This window comes from Ornithodoros turicata, chromosome 4 (genome assembly GCF_037126465.1).
Source record: "Ornithodoros turicata isolate Travis chromosome 4, ASM3712646v1, whole genome shotgun sequence".
NCBI lineage: Eukaryota > Metazoa > Arthropoda > Arachnida > Ixodida > Argasidae > Ornithodoros > Ornithodoros turicata.
The window spans coordinates 20204374-20227450 of record NC_088204.1 but is presented as its reverse complement, the minus strand read 5'-3'; the positions used below and the strand labels follow the sequence as shown (position 1 = coordinate 20227450).

Here is a 23077-nt window from a genome sequence, read left to right as displayed (position 1 = left end):
CCTCTATGCAGTTTACCCACATAAACAAAAGACGTATTGTTTCCTACTTGTGATGCACGGCGTGGCCGTAGATGCCTGCGAGCAAGACGACTAGTCGTAGGGTTGCGCTTGCGTCCTCCAGTACGGATGGAAGTGCTTTCCAGGGGTGTGGTACGGATGTGGATACGTGAGCCTCCAGACAGAATAAGCTGAAGCACCTGCGGGTGTAGCAGGCCCTGCACTGGCTCCCCATTGATGTGGGTTATTAGGTCCCCGGGACGCAAGCCTGCTTCAAACGCTGGGCTGTTGTTCTCCACCGCCTGTGAAAGAAAAGTGTCAACCACAAACCTCAGACATGGTTCCCACCTAATTTTGGAACAAAAAATTCGAGGGTCTTTTAAGGACTTTTTGAAGTTTTTGGGGCCATTTTACCCAGGATGTAACGCACAGCTTATGGCCAGGACTTCAATACGTATTTTCTCGAATCTAAGACGGCCTCCAATCTAAGGTGACCCCCGAGTTCAGGGTACACAATTAAAAAAAAAAAGAAAAAAAGAAAATGGAGATTGAGAGGCAGAAGATAACAGTTGGAAACGATGCACAGTAGAATTTAATCACTGCTTTCTTTGTCGCTATCTGCCCACAGCTCATTGTCCTCCGTTCTGTCGAAAGCATTAGACAAACCATACTTGCTAAAAGCGCCCACGACAACGTAGTCGCTGGCAGACTTCTTGGTATCTCCCTGTTGCTTCAGTCATCTTCTAAAATTTGTTTCCGATACTTGAAACCGCCTTGCCGCCACTAAATTGTTGCCGCATTCAGTGGCGAAAGCGATAACTTTGCATTCAAATGCAGCACAGTGACGACGCAATGACTGTGAATGAACAGTTCATTTCTCGCACTTCTCGGTTCAGCGACTGATTGCTATTGCAATTGGTGCAAACTCCTGCGGTCTTCGAAAGCTATAGTTCTGACTCCACGTGAGCGGAATTTGCACTGCAGCTCTGCAAGAATGAGAAGATGCAAAATCGAGGACTTTCAAGGATGGTGCAAAATTCAATGGTTTTGCCGACCATGAAAACAGCATTTTGAAGTTCCGGGTATCCAAGGGTTTGAAAGACCAGTGGCAACCAGGGATTGCCAGATTTGACTGCCATGTCACCGAAATTTGGGCAATGGCGACTTGGCTATTTTCTGGCTACTTTTGTGGATAGTACTTCGTACTACATTTGGGATTCCTAAAGTGCACCTGAACGGGATAGTTTTCATTGTGCAGCACATAATGGCGAAGTACGCAGAGTGTGTTAATTCCTGTTTTCCTCAACGATCGGCCTTCTCTCATTCGGTACAATGTCCGTCGGACTGTTTTGTTTGTGTGCTGGCGTTTTAGCACTCAACTATTAAAAGCCAGGCCCCCTTGAGTCAATGTTTGCATCATTCAATATATGGTGCCTGCACACCACTGACTAGAGAATAGACCTCTCACTCACGGCACAACAGCGCCACCAACTTGATAGACTGGAACTACTATAGTAAAAAATCACTAAGTAACAGGAAAGCCACATTAAAATATAGCATTTGATATTCTAAGAATATGATATGATTTCTTACATATTATTAGTTGTATGCAGGGCCGGTGAGAGGAGGGACAGCCGGGGATGGCACCCCCGTCGTAATCATATAAAGTAGAAATACTTAGACTATGTTATCGAGACCTGAGGAGGGGCCTGGGTATGACCCATCCCTGGGGCCCGTAATTCCTCTTTCCGGCCCTCGTTGTATGGCCTTATTCCGCTCCAGTCTATCGGTAGTTCTTTCTAAAGATGGCTACAGGGCTCTTTTATGTTCAAGTGTTTCTCTCGGAGTACACATTAAGTTTCTTTACAAAGCAAGTGCAAACTAAGTCATACGTATTAACAAATCACATTCCATACTGGATTGGGACATTCACTTTCGAGACGATGCAACCAACCCTTGGCCGGAGCTTTCTTTTGTTTCAGGGGTGGACTGGGAACACGAAGTGCATGCTGGTGAAACCACCAAAGCTGACCTCATTTGTGCGTACCATTAATACAAAGAAGCGACCCGTGACCTTCGTGAAGGAATACGGCTCAGTGCAACGGCAGCGTTCCCTGTCGTTTCAGTTTCACTGTCTACCAATGTCATGATTACTTCGCAGTGAAGTTTCTCGGCTATACTGGCTTTCTACTGGCTACTTTGTCATGGCGCGTTGGTGACTTTTCAGGAGTTTGGTCTGGCAACCCTGGTGGCAACCATGCAACCGTGCAAGCAAGGTAGAGACCTCACCATGACAAGATGCTGCACTGTGTACACATCAGAGTCACCGTAGTAGACCCGTATGGCTCGGACAGTGAAACCAAACCCTCGAGCTCCACGCTGGATGATGATGGGAGGTTTCAGCTGAGCCACCAGGGGGCTGATACCACCGCCGCAGCTGGTGTCGCGGCTCGGCGAAGTGTCACGCGAGCTCGTGCTGGAGCCACCTGGTGACCCTAGCGTTACTGTTGCCATTGCTGCAGCATTAGAGTCATCTACGTAGGAAAAGGTGTAACGTGGTTAGGAATCCATAACGTAGTGCCCCACAAGAGGTAGAAGTGAGCATGTGGTTCACAACATGAGTGTCCAATCAATTCCACCTGGATACTGAAGGCCTGGATAAGGCCTGCTTAATGCCTCCTCTCACTCCTTCGCACGTAAACATGTAAACTCAGGATGTCAGCCAATCGCCACAGACGATTTCACACACAAGCTTTCTGTGGCTACCAATGGCTGCCCATGTGACTCACGGTGGTTTGTCTAACAAAATGCTTTGTTGGGATAGTTGGTAATTCATTGCTAGACCAGGAAAAAACACAGCGCGAAAACGACAACCACGGGAGGAACGTAAGACACACACGTGCGCTTCAAAAAGAAAACGAACCTGCCGCCACAGTTCAGAGAAGAAGGAGGAACACAAAGAGTAGGGCCATCCCTGGTGGTTTGTAGTGGAGCAGTAGGAGTGGTTTGTCTCCATAACTACGGCCACCATTAGGCCAGTTGTGATTGGCGCAATTGTTATGTCGCTTTGTTTCAAGGTGGTGGTGGTATGGTAGACTTATTAATTTCAACTCTAGGAAGACATAAATTTTTGCTCGAATAATTAGAAGTCCATTCGTATATCTTGCAAGATTAAATAAAAACCTGTTATGTGGAGAGCCGAAAGCACTAAAGACCCAGCATTCGTGACATGATAAAGTGTTATGCTAATTGAAAAACACAAAACATTAATACAATTTTCCTCGACTCTTGCTACCACTGTGGCAGGCGTCAGAAATGTTTATGACTGCTCACAACGATCTGAAGTCAGCCTGCTCGTCCTTCCTTGCGCATGTGAGGCATCCTATCCTTCCTCATGATCAGAGGCTAACAACTTTGTCAGCATCAAAATACACCAATCCAACTACTGATGTATGCCCAAAAAAAAACAAAAAAAACAACAACAAGTAAACAAGTGAAACTAGGTCAACAGAACAAGTCAACACAGACACAAAACGAAACGAGTCAACAAGTAAAAGAATGTGTTACATTTGAGTGTTCTTATTCAAAAGACGTTATAATAAGCATTCCACAAATTATGCTGTAATAACTTTTGCCTCACCTGAAGGAATGATGAGCGACAATCCAGACGCAGATGCAGACTTGATGACAGAGCGAGATCTCAACTTCCCGGAAATGCTACCGCCACTGGGGGACGGAGATGACGGGGGAGTTTCTGTGGAGATTTTGGGTGGGGTTGGGCACGGACCCTTCTGCTGGGGTTTTCCTCCAGCAGCCTGGTCCGTCGCATCGCCATCAACTGCAGCTGCACGCGAAGTTCGCTCGTGCACGGGGGACAGTTCACGGATGACATCCGGGGACGGTGAGATGGGCACAACGGCAGCGGGCCGTCCTTCTTCCACGGAGATGGAGAAGCGGGGCAACACATCCCGAATGCCGGGCCTCCTTCTTCGTGGCACCTGGGGCGACACCTCCTCCGACTCTGTCTGAGACGACTCTGGCGTGCTCGTCAGCACCAATTTCGCCAGATTTCTGCACAAAATTCAACACAGCATTCATACACTGGTCACAAGGTCTACAGTTCCTCGAGAATTTTCACTCATTTTACCGACGTAACCACACGCAGCATCCTGATTTCGAAAGATGTTTACTGTCAATGTACAAGGAGTATCCAGAAGGGAAGTTCCAACCTGCTTTTCGAAAAACAGTTTTTCTACTTCCTTTCTATTTTCACTGGTTCTGACTCTTTTTTTTTTTTTTATATGTGGCTATGAGCAGTGTGCAGATGTGGAAAGATGGAGAGAGGACAGCAGGAAGGAGTGGGGGACATGGTGAGTTGGTATGTGTCCTGGGCCAACTTCAGGGGAAACTGTGCGGACATTCGCCTGGAAAGTATTCAGAAAACCCAGGGAAAACCTCAGACAGCACAGCCGGTGCCAGGATTCGAACCCGTGTCACTTCCCAGTCTCAGCGTGGAAAGGCTGTTTCATTCATCAAGTTGCGTATCAAGAGCCACCACGCACTATACTTTCAGTATGCGGCGTACTGTCAGTGCACAATCAAATTTACAAAATTTCTCAGCGAAACCAGCTATCGCGCCCCACGCGATCTCACGTGACGTATGCTCTCAATGGCCACTGAAAATTCGTCTGCTACTGCTACAGCACCTCAACCACGCTACAACACGAGTCACCCCTGATTGGCACACATCCTCTAGAAATCCCTCCTCTCCTTCAGAGGGCCTGTAAGTGAACAAGCAATGCTGATGCTAGGCCTCCATGCATTACACAAGCTCTGATCTTCACGGTACTCCCACAGACCATCACTACATGACCCAGAATTGTGGCGATGTCGTTGGACGGTGAAAAGTACAAAGTGTGTTACGTCTAACAGTAATAATATATCTGTTATAGTACGCATTTTGAAGAATCCAGTACCAGCAGTAACTGGAACATATGTGAGTGTTCCCGTACCATGTTTTCTCGAATGAAAGACGGCCTTTTCTTTTTCCTTCAAAATTCCATGTTCCAATATCGAGGGTCGTCTTAGATTCGAATGTCCGCATCATCCGCGCGAGAGGCGGGAGCGGGCGACGAGATCGGGCCAATAGCACAGCGCGAACGATACCACGTGTTGTCGTTGAAGCGCTCGAGACAAACTGAGCAATTCAATGCAAATGGGGACGGACTGTCATGGCATCGTCACTGCTGCGTTCGAACGCAAAGTTATCGCTTTCGCCGCTGAATGTGGCAACTGGCGAGGCGGCTTCAAGTATCGGAAGTAAATGTTAGAAGATGGCTATTGCAACAGGGAGATATGAAAAATTGCGCCAGCGCAGTGGATTTTGGGCGCTCGGTGCGGTGTGCCTGACGACGTTGTCGTGCACGCTTTTAAAAAGCATGGTTTGTCTAATGCTTTGTACGGAATGGAGCACAATGAGCTGTGGGCAGACATCGACAAAGAAAACAGCGGCAAAAAAAGTGGCTATGAATGAATGGTATCACGCATCGTTTCCAACTGTTATACTGCATCTCAATCTCTGTTTAGTTTTCTTTCCAAAATCGCGTACCCTGAAGTCGGGGGTCATCTTAGATTACAGAAAATACGGTAATAGAAAGAGTGTGATGACGACGGTTAGTGTCACTTGCTATGGTTATCCACTGTTGCAGAACGTTCCGGCTGACAGCTAGCGTTTAAAAATTTATTTGGATTATCATTCTGCCTCAAATTTCAGTTGGTATGACGTTTATTCAAACGCACAGCTGTAACCAATTACTAAGGCCAACAGACTTCCGCGATTCCCCGAAATTTCGCGGAATTCCGAATTAATCGCGGAACCTTTCGTTTGGCACAGAATTTCACGGAATCCTTTATTTTTAAGGGTGTGCAGATATTAGAGTTGTCGAATTCGAATCGAATATCAATCACTCGAAGTATTCCATTCGCGAATTGAATACTCAATATTCCGGTTTCTGGATATTCGACTATTCGCCGAATACAAACGACACCTCCCGAAAGTGGGCTTCACCTGACGCTTCTCTGCATGAGGTGAAGCCTGCTCTACAAAATTGAAGCCTGCTTTACGAAATTGTCCATGCTGCAGGACAAACACAGACAGATTGTAGTTTAACGTTAGCCCAAGTTTATTGTGCATACTTCGCCTGAAGAAGGAGGGGGGGGCGTCCCTCCCGTGTGCAGTTTAGCGGTGGGAGTGGGGAATTTTGATTTGATTGAATTTATAAAGTTATAATAAAGTGTTTCCCGTTTCAAGCAGCCTTTGACTGTTCGCCGCAGAAAATTGCGAAATTTACAAGTAAGTGCCACGGAATTTTGAATTTGCCGCAGCAGAAAACCGAGGGCCTTACCAATTACACATGGGTGGGTGCTTGAAATCACTTTGAGAAGAAGCTGCGGCAGGCAATTGCAGGTAATTTCCCGTAGCGGATTTATTAGCGGACTGAGTTACAACTCGTACACCGTAATTATAAATAGTTTCATTACTTTTTGGGACATGTTGTAATTCAGTCACTTTTGAAAGGTAATTTTTACAGATCTGATAGTTAGGCTAACATCTCTGGTGATTTTGACTCTGCGAATGTAGCAGCTCTCTTTTGAAGCTACTCCCAAGCCACTTAGTGCAGCCAACCAATGTGTGTGTGTGTTGCATTTTGGTGATAATGATGAGGCTTACGTTTCGGGTGAGCTGGAGAGAAGTCGTTCCCTTGGTGTGCACGGTAGGGGAGAGCCGGAGGCTGGAGCATCAACTGCAATGCTGGCTGACCTGTGCAAAGTACCTTCGCTACTCGTGTCTGACGGAGCAGAGTCCGTTCGGCTGAGTGACCTGCGATGGCTTTCCTCGCACGCATGCTGGAAAAGAAAACCCAATGTTCATTACAGGTATGTAGTTCCACACACGGAGAAAACTGAGGGAGTTTTATGTCACAAGCCGTAACAATTGTTTTCACAAGGAATTGTTTCGTGATGTTGGTCAGACCAACATGAAATGCACTTCATAACACATACGTAATGTGCTGTAGACAGACAAGAGTAGAGAGTATGTGGAGAAGAAGTAGTGAAACAAAGACAAAGAATCCCGCCAGCCTCATGCCGTAAAACTTTTCTCGCACGTGAAGCAGGTGTATTGCACTGTATGCCTCAACTTATACCCCTGTCACATGGCAAATTGAATGACATTCGCAATGAATGACATTCATTCTGTGTCACACAGTGAAATGTAATGGTAATACATGCAAATGGCATTCGCCCAGCAAATGAGTTCGGGGAACTCACTCGCTTTTCCCTCTCGCACCTACTGCGTACCTTCGCAGTAGAGGTAGCAAAAACAACAGCGATAAACCGTTTGAAGAAATCAAAGACGAACAAAATGTTGTACTCCAATATTTTACCACGAATTTATAACTTTTGACACTAAGGAAGGAAGGCTTAACACTTTTTCTGGAGAACTACTCTTGTTCCCAGTCGCCATGTTGCCAAGTGTGGTGCAGATAGGCTTCCGATTTGTCTTGGCTTGTGATACTTAGCCAACTAAGCGTCGTTGAAAATGCAACGATTTTGTGAAATAATCTAGTGTTTCGCTAGTTAAAAGAAATAAAAATACTAATGTACCTGTGTAATGCCTCATATGTTCGGCCCTGGTGTCTTAATTATCAACAGTGACATCATTTGCGCATGACATTCAGTTTCCCCATGTAGCTCGATGCAACACAAACGACTTACATTCAGTGTGGCCGTCATTCGCTGGGAATGCCATTCAATTTGCCCTGTGACAGGGGTATTAGATGTCAGCCCCAGCCACACAGAGTAGAACACTTGGAATACATGTGCCGCAGTTACCCTCGCAACAGCCTAAGCTACCTTACTCGAAAAAAGGAAACGGGAGAGAGAGTACAGTGCTGGACAAAAGTTTACGGAACACACTCCGGCGAATTCCTTGCTTGGAGTGCCATCGCACGCTAGCAGCGAATGGGACCGTACAGACTTAGACATATGCCTCGGTATTACTAGAGCCTGAAGTTTTAGGGTTTAACCCGATTCTTCCCCGAATTTGCACCCCGAATTGAAGGTTGCCTCTTTAGGGTGAAGCCCAATTTTCACCCGGCAAATTGCCCTCACTGAGAAATCCGTAGGAATGCACACTTAGCTTGTTTGGCAGCAAATGCAGTTACATCACAGTCTGTACCAAACTAGTACAGTTAGTCTGAGTAACTGAGCCCGATTTCTCCCCGAATTTAGCATACCGGAAGTTTTTCCACCCGAACTTCCATGAATTTAGAGCACATGTTTATTTACCCGATTTTTACCCTCCGAATTTAGAAAAAAATATTTCCCGAAAACTTCAGGCTCTAGGTATTACCTAGGCACATGTCTGGCAACCCAGACACCTGTTTGCAATTGCGTACGGTACCATTCGCTGCTTTTGTGTCACTCCGAGGAAGGAATGCGCCGGAGCGTATTCTGTAAAGTTTGTCCAGCACTGAACAAATTCCAAGCATACCTTGAGCAGATTCTCTTCTTCCAGCTCTTTTTCTATGCGTGAATACACCTTGCGATAGCGGGGTGAGCACGATGAGAATGAGCTGAAGATGTTCTCGTCCGTGTCGTCCTGCTCCTCCGAGTCTTCGTGGTTGTAACGGTCCGTCCGTGCTACGTAACACACATGCAGCAATCAGTTATATTTCTGCACAGCGCAGGGGATGCAGTACGAAAGCTGTAGCTGCACTCACTGTCAAAATAACTGGTGTCCTCCTCATGCTCGAGATGCGGCACGAACTCGGCCTTTAGCCGTAGCACGGAGTCCCAGTCCACATCGCCAAAGAAAGGGTGCTCCTTCACTTCGTGAGCTCCCCCAGTTCCCAACCGTTCTAACGGATTCTGTTGAAGTAACTGGGTGACGAGCATCCTCGCCTCTTCGGGTAATGGCCAGTCATCATCATCTGGCCACTCAATCTCGTCTGGATAGACGGACAGCATTTAGGAATGTGTTACGTGCGCACGTGCATTAACACCTACCGTTTATCACATGAGCAAACAGCTCCTCGGGAGTCTCTCCAAAGAAGGGCACCATGCCAATCAGAAATTCGTACAGAATAATGCCCATTGACCACCAATCAACAGGCTTACCTGCATATCAAGCATCCCAGTTGCATACAGGCACATCGAGTGTGGGTACGTACCGTACTTATCCGCATATAATACGAACCCGCGTGTAATGTGAAGTGGAATTTTTGCGGTGGAGGAAGTTCATAACTGTGCATGACAGACAACATGAACCGAGACACTGGAAGTGACCACGCTTGCATGTTAGTTGTTACTGTGCTGTTACAGCTGTGCCACTTATGTGTTTTCGATGTCGCACTCACCAACAACGGCAAACACAACAAACATGTTGCCGCAGTGAGCCGCATAGGGTCCTTGTGACCGAGATTGGTTTTTGCCAAATAACTCGGGAGTATGTTATACCAGAGACAAGTACCAAACATGTACAAAGAGGTCTCAGCGAGGGTTTTCTAGCGATGCCACGGTTTCCGCACTCAGGGTACTAGTCAATAAAAGTGTTGGGAGTCGGACTCTGTTTACTCCTGCATCAGGAAGGATGTCCCAGCTTGCCACTGCAACTTTTGGCATCACTTTCGTTGTGAGCAGCACCTGGCAGCGCAGCACGTTTCGAGCAGCGCAGAGACAGCGTGTATTGACAGAGGCAAAAGGCATGATCACATGAAGTGCTGCCATAAGCACACATCTGTGAAGGTCAGGGTAGGGGCAGAGTTGCACCTGTGATATCGCCACAAAATTTCGAGTGTCGCATATAAGGCAAGTGTACGTATAGTATGCTTTTAAAGCTTTTAAAGCATACTATGCTCTTGCTTTTAAAGGTTTTTTGCACAGGTAAATACCTAGTATCATATGCGGAAAAATACTGTACTCAAAGCAACAAAGTGCAAAGAGCATCTCACCATAACCCTGACGAAGTATTACTTCGGGGGCGATGTACTCGGGTGTTCCGTACACCTGCTTGTCCGTAAACTGCTTCGCCTCTTTGTCGATGTAACCCTCGTACAAATTTGTCGCCACTGAATGGATTGTTATCAGTCACAAAATATTTAGTTTTCAGAAGCATTGACAACAATCAGAGACAGTGTACAAACGCATTCAAAAGTATATGCAACTGGCACCGTACTTACTATTCATTAGCCCAACCTTGGACAGACCAAAATCTGTCAGTTTGATGTGACCCATATTGGTTATCAGCAAACTGGGGAGGAACAATAGAGGTGAGAATGCAATGTAACAGAGGTCTAAAATCACATACTTGTCTGGCTTAAGGTCACGATGTACAATTCCATAGCTATGCAAGTATTCTACAGCTAGGACAGTCTCTGCAAAGTAGAACTTTGCAATGTCCACAGGCAGTGGTCCCATATTTTTCAGCAGAGTGGCAGTGTCACCGCCTTCCACATATTCCATGACAAGACACAGATGTCTCTGCAAGGAAGCATCACGAATGTATTCTTTGGATGGCCATTGCTCAAGTTGAATATTTTTTATTCATATTGTAAACACGAGCAAACCTTAGTTTCAAAGCTGCAGAACATGCTGACAACGAAAGGGTTGTCCGTAAAACTCATGATGTCCCGCTCCGCGAACACTTGCTCCACCTGGTTGCGAAGCACCAGATTTTGCTTGTTGATTTTCTTCATGGCGTATCGCTGGCGTGTTTCTTTATGACGCACTAAGTGCACGGCACTGCGAGGGGGCAAGCAATGGTCAGTCATCATGCAAAGGCGAAAACAGATGAACACAAGGAAGATCAGCACTAAACATGCAAAGTTTGTGATTTATTATAACTGTAGAGTCTCTTTATAGTGAAGTTTGGACGTATATCAGTACTTTCACGTTTTATACCACATGTGACCTGTAGAATGCTTTGTAAACAGAACCAGTTCACATTCATCGAAAATGCACACTTTACAGCTGAAATGCTTTATCTTTGATAAGTAGCTGGATGAAACAAGTTGACAAGCACAGCTACAAGGTCTTCGTGGGCACGCGTCCTCAGTCCTTGGGCCCACCGGATTTCTTCACTGCATCCATATCATTACCATATGCAACGTTCACTACATTGAGGTTCTACTGTATTATTAGTACTTATTCGAATCAAGTACAAACAAAAGCAGGTTCCAATGGTCACTAAATAAGCACCAATGGCTGTGATCCCAGACTTTTGGTTGATAGAGTTGTCTCCCCCTGGTTGGCTTAAACTTGCAGGCATCATGACTACACTAGACTGGACTGTTTAATTACACTATTGTTATTCAATTCCACTCAATTCTATTTCATGTACCACACATGCTACAAGGGCTTGGAGGCCGAGTGACCGACCAGAGGTAAGACCTCTAATTTAATTACCAATTACTGCGGCATGCATACACTCGAAAATTATTTGACTCCAGGACCAAACTGTATCCTAATGACTGTTCAAATATTGCAACATTTGCAGATTTCAAATCATTAGAGCTTTGCGAATATTCAAAATTTCGAATATAAAACAAATATCTGGTGCTATTTGAATGCTATGCTGAACTTCAGTATTTCTGAATCTTCAGCATTCGAAATTTTCTAATAGTACTGAGGCGAAGTATGGTTATCGTCATTCTGCAAGTGGGCTTTGCCGCATTACAGCCGATAGTTAGGTGAAGCCCACTTCATGTTACTGCCATTGCTTTTTCAGCGTGCGGCTCCATTCTGCAAGTCGGCTTCACCTCATTACACTCGAGCGTTAGGTGGAGCCCGCTTTACACTGTTTACAATAATCTGACACTAAAGTCTACAAATTTGGTGAGCTCATGGTCAGTACTATACTCTGGGCAGTGCAAGTTCCAGTAATTTTACTTCCAACTTTGAGAGTTATGTCCAGTAACAGGTAATAATGCAGAAAATATGTGCAGCTTCTAAAAAAAAGTACTGGAAATTCAGAATGCAGACATAGAAATGAGGAGATGCACACAAAGCAGGCTGCATGGAACATGTCGACTAACTCTCAATGCAGTTCATCCCACTATTGCAGTCTACCACACCCAGAGGGACCCTTCTCTCACGATATGTCATACTGGTTGAAAAGGCTCACATGTTTTGAGCAGAACATCATCTTACGTGCATAACACCACAAAAGATTTCACCGCTAGGTATTCGAAATTATTCGAATTGGGCCTATTCTGAGTATTCAAATTAGATTCGCCATCTGAAGAATCGCATTCTGATTCAATCTGCAGTGTAAGTGAAATATTCGTAAACTATTCGCAATGGAAATTTTGCTATTCGCACAGCTCTACAAATCATCTTTGTAACCAGGATCGGAAAGACTTCCCTTACCCATATGCACCATTGCTGATTAATTTTATCGTCTCAAAATCATCTTCACAGGGCGCTTTTGTCTTTGTTTTCTTGTCTTCTACCTCTGGGAGGGAATCTAACTGCTCCGTGACTTCTGCCGCCAAATCTATGTGGAATAAGCAACAACAACATTATGACAGTTCACTTGATTCACAACTAGGGTTGCCACCTAGACAGTTATTCATAATTCATGCCAGTTGAAGATTGAAAGGCAGCACCGGCAGTATTTTGCCAGTATTTTACCCAGAGAAGGCGTTTCATGAAGGTTTGGCAAATTCCCTGTTTTTAGCACAATGGGAACTTGTGGACAGATGAACGCAATGGGCTGTGCACAGGTACTATGAAGGCTGAGCTGTGCATGCATCACAATTTCAACTGCTCTTGTAAAGCATTCTATCGGCTCGTCAAGGAGAATAAACTGCGTTTGGGTAACGCTCGAAAATACACAAAATATGTCTCTAAAAATAAATGATTTGTGTTAGTACCTTCCCTTGCTTCCTAAGTAGATGGAAACATGAACAGCTCAAACAGAAGAAACAGTATGTTTTTGTGCATACTCCTGAATGAGTAGAGGTGGGCGCCAGATAAAACAGAGTCTCTGCATCAACACAGCGTCCGCACGTGTGAGATCCACATCAGCCTAGATATTGAGTATAGCCGTACATCCGCACTTATAGCATGTGTAGGAAGAAATCTCCAAGAGAAAAATGTTACGCTATAAGCATTCTTACTTTTCTGCATACAAGCTTTTTCAGGAACGTTATGCCGTCCGCAGTTATCCAACAGTTCAAGGCACAGCAGTTAATGAACAAATAATGGCAGTTAAAGGCACAGCAATGCAAAGGATGCCGCACCTCTACACCGTTTCTATTCACTGCGTTGTCCACATTTTATCTGCGTGGATTTCAAAGCATCATATTTCTGTCCTTAAACGAGAATGTCGCGTGGATATACAGTGAACCCTCGTTATTATGACCACGGTCGTTCCCGAAAATTTTGGTCATAATGCGGAATTGTCATATTAACTTGTCAAGGTCTGGGGTAACACTTCCTTTAATCAGCTCAGCAGTTATTTACAAGAAAAACTCTCAGGCGACCCTTCTCTGCTTTCACATGTCAGAATCGTCCACACGCCAGTCCGCGTCCCCCTCGCTGTTCCCTCCTCCTCCCGTCACCCTCTCCCCTCACTCCCGCTCGTCACGTGGCCGCCCTCCTCCGCCACCTAGTGGCGTTTTCCACAACTCGCTCCCCTCTTCCCAATCACTGGGGCGACCCTTACAGCCTCCCCCCCTACAAACTGTGCATTAAAAGTCAAGAGTAGAATGGTGTGAGCTGGTCCACATTTGCTATTCCACATGGTCGGTGCGAATGGATGTCCCTGAGTTTATAGGCATTAGGTCCCATCTTGGCAGCAATCATGAATGGTCCTCTTCTTCGGGGGGCCAATTTGCCCGAGATGCCCTTGCTTGCATTGCTTAGGGTGTGGCAGTCTCTGAGGACTAAGTCTCCCACAGCGAATTCAAAGGGCTGTCGGCCTTTATTGTACTGCCGTTCTTGTGCCCTCCGCATCTCTGCCTGTTGGTTGCGTGCAAAGTCCAGGGCATCTTGTAAGTTCTGCGGTATCTCCACAGCATACTCGTGGTGGGCAGAGTCTTGGTCCCTGTGTGGGAGCCTCAACGGCATCCAAGGGGTGCGCAATTCCCTTCCATAGCAGAGAAACGCTGGAGTGTAGCCTGTGACCACGCTCTCCGATGTGCGCATAGCAAAAGCTATCTCGGGGAGGTGTTTGTCCCAATCTCTGTGGGAAGTGCAGTATGCCATAATGCCCTGTTTCACCGTTGCGTTATGCCTTTCCACTGTTTGCCCAGCAGGGCGGTATGGGACTGTGTGCCGGTCAGTGATTCCCCAGCGGCGCATTACTAGCTTCCACAGTTTGCTCACGAAAGGTTTCCCATTGTCACTGGAAATACTGCATGGAACGCCATGTCGGCAGAATACCTCCGTGAGTTTATCTACAATAGCTTGTGAGGTCTGGGAACGCAAGGGGAACAACTCCACAAATTTGGTAAATTTGTCTAGCACGACCAGGATGTATCTGTGATGACGTGATGTGGTGGGAAGAGGCCCAACTATGTCGACACTTAGTTCATGCATGGGCTGGGTTGCCCAGATGCTGGACATCAGTCCTTTTGGCTTCTGGCGACGAGGCTTCATTCTCTGGCATATCTGGCATGCACGCACATAACGTGAAATATCTGCCCTCATGCCGAGCCAGAAATGCTGCTCCCTGATGCGCTTGTACGTCTTAAAGTATCCTGCGTGACCGCTCAGTGGGTGATCGTGTCCCATACGTAAGACGTCGTTCCGAAGACGTTGCGGCACCCACATCGCTCTGCTTTCATCACTCATATACCAGAGCACACCAGCATCATCAGTCTCACTTTGCGCTGCCAGATCGTGAACCAACCTCGCATCCTTACCATCGGAGGAAAGGCTTGTGCCGCAGATGTAGTTAATGATTTCCTTCAAAAAGGGGTCGCTTCGTTGTTCCGCTGCCAAAGACTCTGGGTCAGTGAAGGTTGACACGTCGATCTGTTGCACAGCAATGGCCTCCTCGAAGGCCACTGAGCTTGCAGGCTCCGATAGGTCCAATGGGAACAGATCCTCAGCAACCGACTGCAAGGCCTGACAGTGAGGTGATCCTGGGGAGCGACTCAATGCATCTGCTGGAATGTTTGCCTTGCCTCGCCGGTGCCGGATGGTGCAGCGAAAACCCTGTAAACGTAGGACCCATCGTCGTACCCGGCTGGAGGTTTGTTCAGTCCTGAACATCCAAGTTAGAGATGCATGGTCACAGTGTACCTCAAACTGGGTAAACTCCACATATGGGCGAAACCTATCAAGTGCCCACACCACTGCCAGGCACTCCCACTCCTGGACTGTGTAATTCTTCTCTGCATCAGTCAGGCCTCGGCTGATAAAAGAGACCGGACGCAATTTTCCTTCATGCTCCTGCAGCAAGATGGCCGCAATCCCTTCTCCGCTGGCATCCGTCTCGATGATGAAGGGGCGATTGAGGTCTGGCAAGGCAAGAACAGCATCCTCCAATAGCTGTTGCTTGAGAGCATTGAAAGCAGCCTCCTGGGCCTGACCCCACCTCCACGGAGTGCCCTTTCGGAGCAAGTGTGTCAAGGGCTTGGCTGTTGTTGAGAAATTCTGGACGAAGCTGCGGTAATACCCGATGAGCCCTAGGAAGGCCTGAAGCTCCTTTGTACTTCGTGGTGGCGGGTAGCTATGTACTGCCTGCACTTTCTCTGGATCTGGGCGGCACTCGCCCGGAGAAATGATGTGGCCCAGAAACTGGAGGGTACGTTTACAGAGCTGAACCTTTCCAGGGTTGACCGTAAGCCCTGCAGCACGTATCCTCTCTAGCACTTCCTGCAGGTGCACAATGTGGTCTTCTAACGTTTCTGAGTACACCAGCACATCATCCAGAAAGGCCATGCAAGACTGATGTTTGATGCCATGAAGCACCTTGTCCATGAGCTTCTGGAATGTGGCTGGTGCGCCCGCCAGCCCAAAAGGCATACGTTTAAATTGAAATGTGCCTTGGGGGCATAGAAAGGCTGTCTTGTGAATATCCTGTGCAGCTACTGGGATCTGAAAGAATCCCTGAGACAGATCCAGGCTCGTAAACCACTGTGCTCTTCCCAACTGTGCCAGTACCCAGTCCGTCCTCTGCATTGGATAAACAGGGACCTCTGATTTGGCATTTAGAGCCCTATAGTCTACAGCTAGGCGGTACCCTCCAGACTTCTTTGGCACCAAGACTGGTGCACTAGCCCAAGGGCTAGTGCTTGGCTCTATTAAGTCTTCATCTAGCAGGTCCTGGAGGCACTTGTCCAATATTTCCTTTTTCTTTGAATTAACAGGACGTAACTTGCATCGTGTCGGAATATTATCCGTGGTCACGATTTTGTGTTCCATAAGTTCTGTGCAACCCGGTTTTGTTGTGAACACATCTCTGTACGTATCGAGCATATTCCGTATGCGACTATCGAAGCTTATATCATTTCTACCCATGTCACTCTCAATCACCTGATCCCTAAGTGGCTCTGGGTTAAGGTTGTGAAGCATGCTCATGTCAACAATGTCCGCTACAGGGTCTTGGAACAGGGTGTTTAATGCATACACATCTTCCACTGGAGGTGAAGGACTGGGTCGGTTTACTGGGTCACGCACAAACTTGATGAGTTCTTGGGGTTCTGTACCCAGAGTCCAGCCATCCTGTCCCATGTGGACGGAGATGTTTGTAGCCACCAGAAAGTCTCTGCCGAGGACCACATCCCTGCACAACCCGGGCATGTGCAGGAAGCGTTGCTTCCAGCTGCCCCCTGGCCAACGTATCCTACACCTCACTGACTGTGTGGTGCCAGTCCACCCTGCAGCTAAACGAAGGGAGTGGCGCTCCTCTCGGGCAACTGCCCCTGTAGACTGTGCCGCTGTAAGTGCGGCGTCACCAAACAGGCTCACGCTGGACCCTGTGTCGAGCAATGCATGGAATATGCGGTTCCCCACGGAAATGTCTAGCAAGGGCTCCCTCCTTCCGGCTGTTGCTGCTACCTGCAGCGTCGTGGCGTAGGTGTTGGCCGGAGCAACATCTACACTCGTGAGTTTCCCGGACAGTTTGCCTGGAAATGACCGGCTCGGTTACACCTGTAGCAGCGGGATGATCTGGATGGCCGAGTAGCACAGTTCCTGGCAAAGTGCCCCACTCCTCCACAGCAGTGACAGACCACTTCCTGTCGTCCTTGCCAATGTTGTTCACTGCTAGTCCCGGCGTTCTGTCTCTGGTGGAAACCCAGGTGACTTGAGGTAGTTGCAGGGTGGTTTGCACCACTGCCTCTGGAAGGCCTCCCTGGGAGATGGCTTATATCCGGTGAAGGGGTTTCTGCTGGCAGTGAGGCCTGCAGAGCTGAAGGGGAAAGTGGCCAGGCGTATGCAGCAATGCCAGCAGTACCAAAGTTGTGCTCCCCGTGTGCTCTCGGTAGGGATGCCTGATGCTCCACAAAGGCCAGATCCTTTGCAATGTGGTGGTTGGTGGGCGGGGGTGGGACGTAACTCAGCCGCCTCCAAGCCTTTTCCATTAAGACGCCTGCAGAACTTGCCATCTCCCGCAGGTTCTTGAATTGCATATTTTCAGCGAGGTCTTGGAACTGAGGATGCATGAGCCTCCTTGCAGTGGTGACTTTCTCTTCGTCAGACACTTCCTCACCGATTCGGTCGAAGTATTCGGCAATTACATGAATAAAGTGCCGTAGGTTCTCTTGAGGGTGTTGTGTACGGCGCTGCAGCTCGGCCTTCAAACGCTGCTTGTGGTCCACAGATGTGAACTCTGCACGAAAGTCTGCCACAAAGGTCGCCCAATCCGTGTATGGTCCCGCGAAGCGCCACCACAATTTCGCGCTTCCTTCCAAAGCTGCTGGGATGACTTGTCGAAGTCGTTGGCTCTCCGTGATGCCCGATATCTCGCAAAACTCTTCTAACCGCTGTAGAAACTTGTCGGGGGTTTGCCGGTCTTCGTAACCTCCAAACTTCGGCACTTCGGTGTACGCACCGCTTGGTCGCCACGGTGGAGACGTCGTGTCGCCTATCACGTGTGTCTGTTCCGCTTGTGTTGCGATGACCGCAGCTCCGCTATCCATAGGCGCCCGCATAATGATGCCGCGAACCTCCGCGGCCACTCGTTCCCGAGCCATCGTTGAGCCATCCGTTTGTGCCAGTAAACCTTGAATCACGTGGACAGGCACCTGCAGATTGGCGGCCTCGTTGTGTCGGCTTTCGTCATCTGTCGACATCGTGGTCCCGGCGTTCTTGTGGACGAGCCCCCACTTGTCAAGGTCTGGGGTAACACTTCCTTTAATCAGCTCAGCAGTTATTTACAAGAAAAACTCTCAGGCGACCCTTCTCTGCTTTCACATGTCAGAATCGTCCACACGCCAGTCCGTGTCCCCCTCGCTGTTCCCTCCTCCTCCCGTCACCCTCTCCCCTCACTCCCGCTCGTCACGTGGCCGCCCTCCTCCGCCACCTAGTGGCGTTTTCCACAACTCGCTCCCCTCTTCCCAATCACTGGGGCGACCCTTACAAACGGGGGGGGATTTGCAGAGGTTTCACAGCATTGTTCCACAAGAGTATGGTCGTAAAGCGACTAATGTCAGATTATCGGGAGTCATATTAACGAGGGTTCACTGTACGCGGATAGAGCGGCACCTGCGCACACCTCTGTGAATGAATGCTCTCTCGCCTGATGCACTTCTCTCTCACTCTCGCACATTCACTCTCTCTCGTGTCCCCCCTTGTTCAGATCTCTGCTCCTTTCCTCCTATCCTCTTTGGTCTCAGTCACCCACTCGGTATTTTTCATAGCAAAACATGGCAACCCTACTCAAAACAAGTCATGCAGCGTTTGGCAAGTTGTAAGTACGGTATGCCTGCGCACCAGCAAAGGGGTCCCTGTTGAGTCCCAGCTTGTTGATAATGTATTGAGGGATGTCCGTTGTGACCCCCTGCACCACTTTTGCCTGACCTTCCGCCGCTTCCAGTAGCCGGTAAAACTCTTCCGGATCAAATTCCTGCACGATAGGAAACATGCATTTGCACAAGTTCAACAACATACTGCAAGGTAAGGGATAATGCCCTATCTTATTTATCACACATCTAATAGAGGTGTGCAAATATTCGAAATTTTGAATATGAATCGAATATTTGCAATATTAGATTCGCATTTGTAATAAACAATTGGGTATCCGAATAATTTTTTTCGAATATCATAGCAGCTTACTACAAAGCTGTTGTGGGCTGCGCGCTGGAATTTGTATGTTGCGGTAGTGGCGACGAACATGAATAGTAGAACAGCTGCATAGGGAACTACGGAGCTTTCGAGGTACGCTCATCTGCGAAAGCGTCGCTACACGTTCAGCAACCAAAAGCGAAATTAGTACACAGTTGCGTGCAGCCGCCATTAAACGCAAAACCACCGTACGCATTTCATGCATCGTCAGCACAGTCGCGGCTTTAGCTGATTGCCAAACGAACTCTGAACATTCATATGAGGCTAACAGTTTCGTGAAATTCTGGTTAAATATTGAAATTTTGTTGGCGTTGAGCTGAACACCGCGGTTCATCGTGCCACTGCATGCACAGCCAAAACCCGCGTCTTTAACATGTTTTTTTCTTCTTTTTTTTCGGTTTTTGCTTATGGTGGCCAGCGATATAGTATAATCGAATCATGGTTGCATGCGATGACGGCGATAATCGAGGAGTGGCACGTGATGATATTTCGGCATAGTTTCTCCCGGCGCTGTGTGACCACATGTTAAAAGTGCCAACTAGAATGACAATAACGCTGCAAAGTCATTTGAAACTGTACTAACTGTTGTCACAGATGATAGCGAGACGCATATGGCCTCAAGCCCGACCCACATGGAGCGACTTTGCTCCCAACTCGCGCACGTCGTCCCGACAAAGCTTTGAGGCGCGTGCAGGAATGTCGCGTGAGGAATGTCGCGTGAGGAACGTCGCGGAAACGCGTGGTAAGCACTGCCATACAACATCGTCGAGGATCGCGGTTTTACTGCACTAATGAATGAGGTTGTTCCAAACTATGCATTATCGTCAGGTACAATGGGGAGAGCACAATGAAACCGCGCAGTTTCTCGCCTACACGACAAATGCGGAAGGCATTGTTAATGCAAGAAGAGAGAACTTGCTACATTCGTTTACCTTCTAAGGTGTGATCAGTCCCACATTCTGAACATGCCATTGCCCTTTACTTCTATTCTGTCTGTTTCACCAGCACTTACACGCCAACACAGGTGTTCACTGTCCATGGATGATTTTTGAAGTGCAAGTTGTTTTTACAGTTTTCAGCTTGCCTCATCAGAACAGCACATTGTTTCATCGTAAAAATAATTTGACTGCACAAGTGCATATAGGCATGTATGCCTTATGCTAAGCCAATGCATTAATACATATTCCTTATCAGCACTTTCAATTGCGTGTCCCGGGGCATTTTTCTAAGGATCAGCAGAACAAAACTGTGACCATGCTAGTTTTCAGGGCTTAATTGGTACTCTTAGAAGCTGCTATCCTACGACGGGATATTCAATTCGATATTCAAAGGACAATTTTGCAGATATTCGTATTCGATTCGTATTTGAAAATTTCAATATTTGCACATCTCTAATATCTAACAGTCGGAACAACAAAAACTACAAAGAAAGGAGCATCTAAAAAAAACTCGTTTATATGGTGATCACCTTTTCGTGAAATATGCACATAGGTATGCATTTCGCTGCATGTTAAATTTTTGTCACTTACTGCACGGAAGATTGTGACTCCTTAAAATTTTGTTTGTTTGTTTGTTTGTGTGTGTGTGCGTGCGGTTGCTATTCCGTTGCTGCTCTTAGGTTGAATATAACTGCAGCGTACCATTTGCGAAGCTTTACCCTCTACAGCAGCATCATGTCACTTGGGTTCCATCCGGACGTGAGATAAAGCTTACCAGGCAAATACCTTACTTAGTGGCAGGCAAGTACTTACCAGGCATTCGAGAAGACGCGCAGGTCGTGAAACCGTAACCAGTAACTTTTTCACCAGCTTCCGTAAATGCTGCGCAGCTTCGGGAGACTTCTCCTGGCACTGCGGGATGACGCGCGATTTTGAGACGTCCTCGCGGACATTAAATCGAAAGCTTTTTCTTACCTCGATGATGAGCTTCTCGAGACTCTCTGTGAGTTCAAAGAAGTACTCGGATGTGACCAGTTTCTCGCGCGACTTGTCGAGACAGTCGCGTGCCAGCTCGATGATCTGGTGATGAGCAAATCGCGCCACCGCGTCGGATGCGTGTTGTGGATCCAGCTCTCTGTGGTCGTTCACTAGCCTTTCGAGGCGTTCTTCCATCTGCTGCGTTGCCTGTGATTAGGACAACGTGGCAGTCAGGTTAACATGATTAGTACAAAAGGAGTATAAAAAAAATTTATTTCTAGGAATTGCCGACACATCCTTTTGCATAGTCCTCTTTGCAGAACCTTAAAAAGATTCAACAATGTTGAATTGCTATCTTTGACGTGGAATGAACACAAAGAGTAGCCCTTGAGTCAAACTCATCCCATTGTGACGCCATCTTCAATATTGTTTTTACTTTTATTATATTATACTTTTTATATTACTTTTGTCATATTCTCCATTTCGTTTTATGTTAAAAAAAATTTATCGTGTTGTCCAACCTACCTTTGGGAACCTCTCCTTGTAGATGTTGTTCATGAGGATCACTTCGTGATCCAGTCCAGGCGATCTCATCGGACTACTGGAGCACAAGAGGAAATATGGGGTAATTCAGTCAATCACACCGCACGTCACAGCTCGTATGACTGCAAGGCGTTAATCATATATCCACTACAGCAACACTGAGGGACAAAGTGGGACACTGATGCACGGCGAGTGAAGAAACCCTAATAAGGGTGGCAGGCCTTTGTTGTCGTGGGACATCAGTAGGAGGAGGTCAGCTATGACGTACAACGCAAGTTATTTCTAGCTGAAGCGTTCTCCTCATGCATATTTGCAATGAACACAGCCAGACAAAGTGTGATGCACGTGGACCACAGCAATTATCACCCAAAGCAAATCAAAGGAACACGCATATGTATCTTGCACAAGTGGGCACAGTTGTGGACTGGTTTAAGTGTTAGTGCACCTTTTGGAAGCATTAGTGAGGATACATATGCAACACGCAAGCAGGTATCAGCCCCACAACGGCACTTACAGTACCCAGGACGTACCATTTCCTGTATGCTACCCAATCCAAAGCACTGAAAAGAGAAATGTCGGAAAAGAAAAGCTGACGTGAATTTGTCGCCAGAAGAAGCTATTCCCTCTATATCATGTTTTCAAGAGACCAAACTAAGGCTTAAAGCAATTTAAGTCACACAGGGTCATCAGCTGGGGAAGTCAGTAAGGTTAATGCATGTGAAAAGCATTACAGAAAACTGCAGTAATGAGCACGATGCCAGGGACACAATTATTAAACAACAACAATTATTAGACGGAACAGTTAATGTCCCAAAGTCATGCATGCAGAAGTGTCCATCACAAGCTTTGTAACATTCCAACAATTTTTGCTTATCATTTCACGCAAATAATGAATTTCTGATGCTTCTTGCGACACAAGTGAGCAAAATCCAAAACACATATAAGTGCTGGAGCATGCCTTTAAAACATGCATAGTACAAGTCTAGAACAGTGCTGCACAGACAGACTCCTTCAGTGTTATCTGTCAGAGCCTAATAAGCATAAGCTTTTCGTGGTTGGCTTATATTTCATCCATAGCCATGTTTCTAGGCATGGCCCGAAAATGGAAGTGCTACAGTGTAACACACACAGCAGTCAGCACTAAAAAAAAAAAAAAAAAACAGTACAAGATGCCTCTAATGCAGATAAAATGCTAATTAGTAATTTTCACTATTACTACTGATGCCACTAGTATCACCACTGAGAATAAGGAAAGGGAAAAGGGCAATCACAGTCAGGGACTGAGTATCAATCTGATTGTGAGCTGTGAACGAATGAAACTT

The 23077-nt window shown here is 47.0% G+C and overlaps 1 protein-coding gene across 8 annotated transcripts in view; it reads right to left on the bottom strand.

The window, feature by feature from the left end:
• LOC135391283 (microtubule-associated serine/threonine-protein kinase 3-like) overlaps positions 1–23077 on the bottom strand; it is a 207525-nt gene that overhangs the window by 3288 nt on the left and 181160 nt on the right. For 5 of the 8 annotated variants that reach the window (XM_064621486.1, XM_064621483.1, XM_064621487.1 and 2 more), the window contains 17 exons: positions 22286–22315; positions 21738–21813; positions 21210–21419; positions 21048–21146; positions 18946–19078; positions 12427–12553; positions 10626–10800; positions 10367–10539; positions 10239–10309; positions 10011–10127; positions 9067–9177; positions 8781–9008; positions 8552–8700; positions 6728–6903; positions 3638–4068; positions 2287–2531; positions 48–299 (listed from right to left, as the gene is read on the bottom strand). In XM_064621486.1, coding sequence (XP_064477556.1) covers positions 48–299; positions 2287–2531; positions 3638–4068; positions 6728–6903; positions 8552–8700; positions 8781–9008; positions 9067–9177; positions 10011–10127; positions 10239–10309; positions 10367–10539; positions 10626–10800; positions 12427–12553; positions 18946–19078; positions 21048–21146; positions 21210–21419; positions 21738–21813; positions 22286–22315 — 2803 coding nt within the window. The remainder of the gene's footprint in view (positions 1–47; positions 300–2286; positions 2532–3637; positions 4069–6727; positions 6904–8551; positions 8701–8780; positions 9009–9066; positions 9178–10010; positions 10128–10238; positions 10310–10366; positions 10540–10625; positions 10801–12426; positions 12554–18945; positions 19079–21047; positions 21147–21209; positions 21420–21737; positions 21814–22285; positions 22316–23077) is intronic. The other 3 variants (XM_064621485.1, XM_064621490.1, XM_064621484.1) reach the window with 2 other exon arrangements.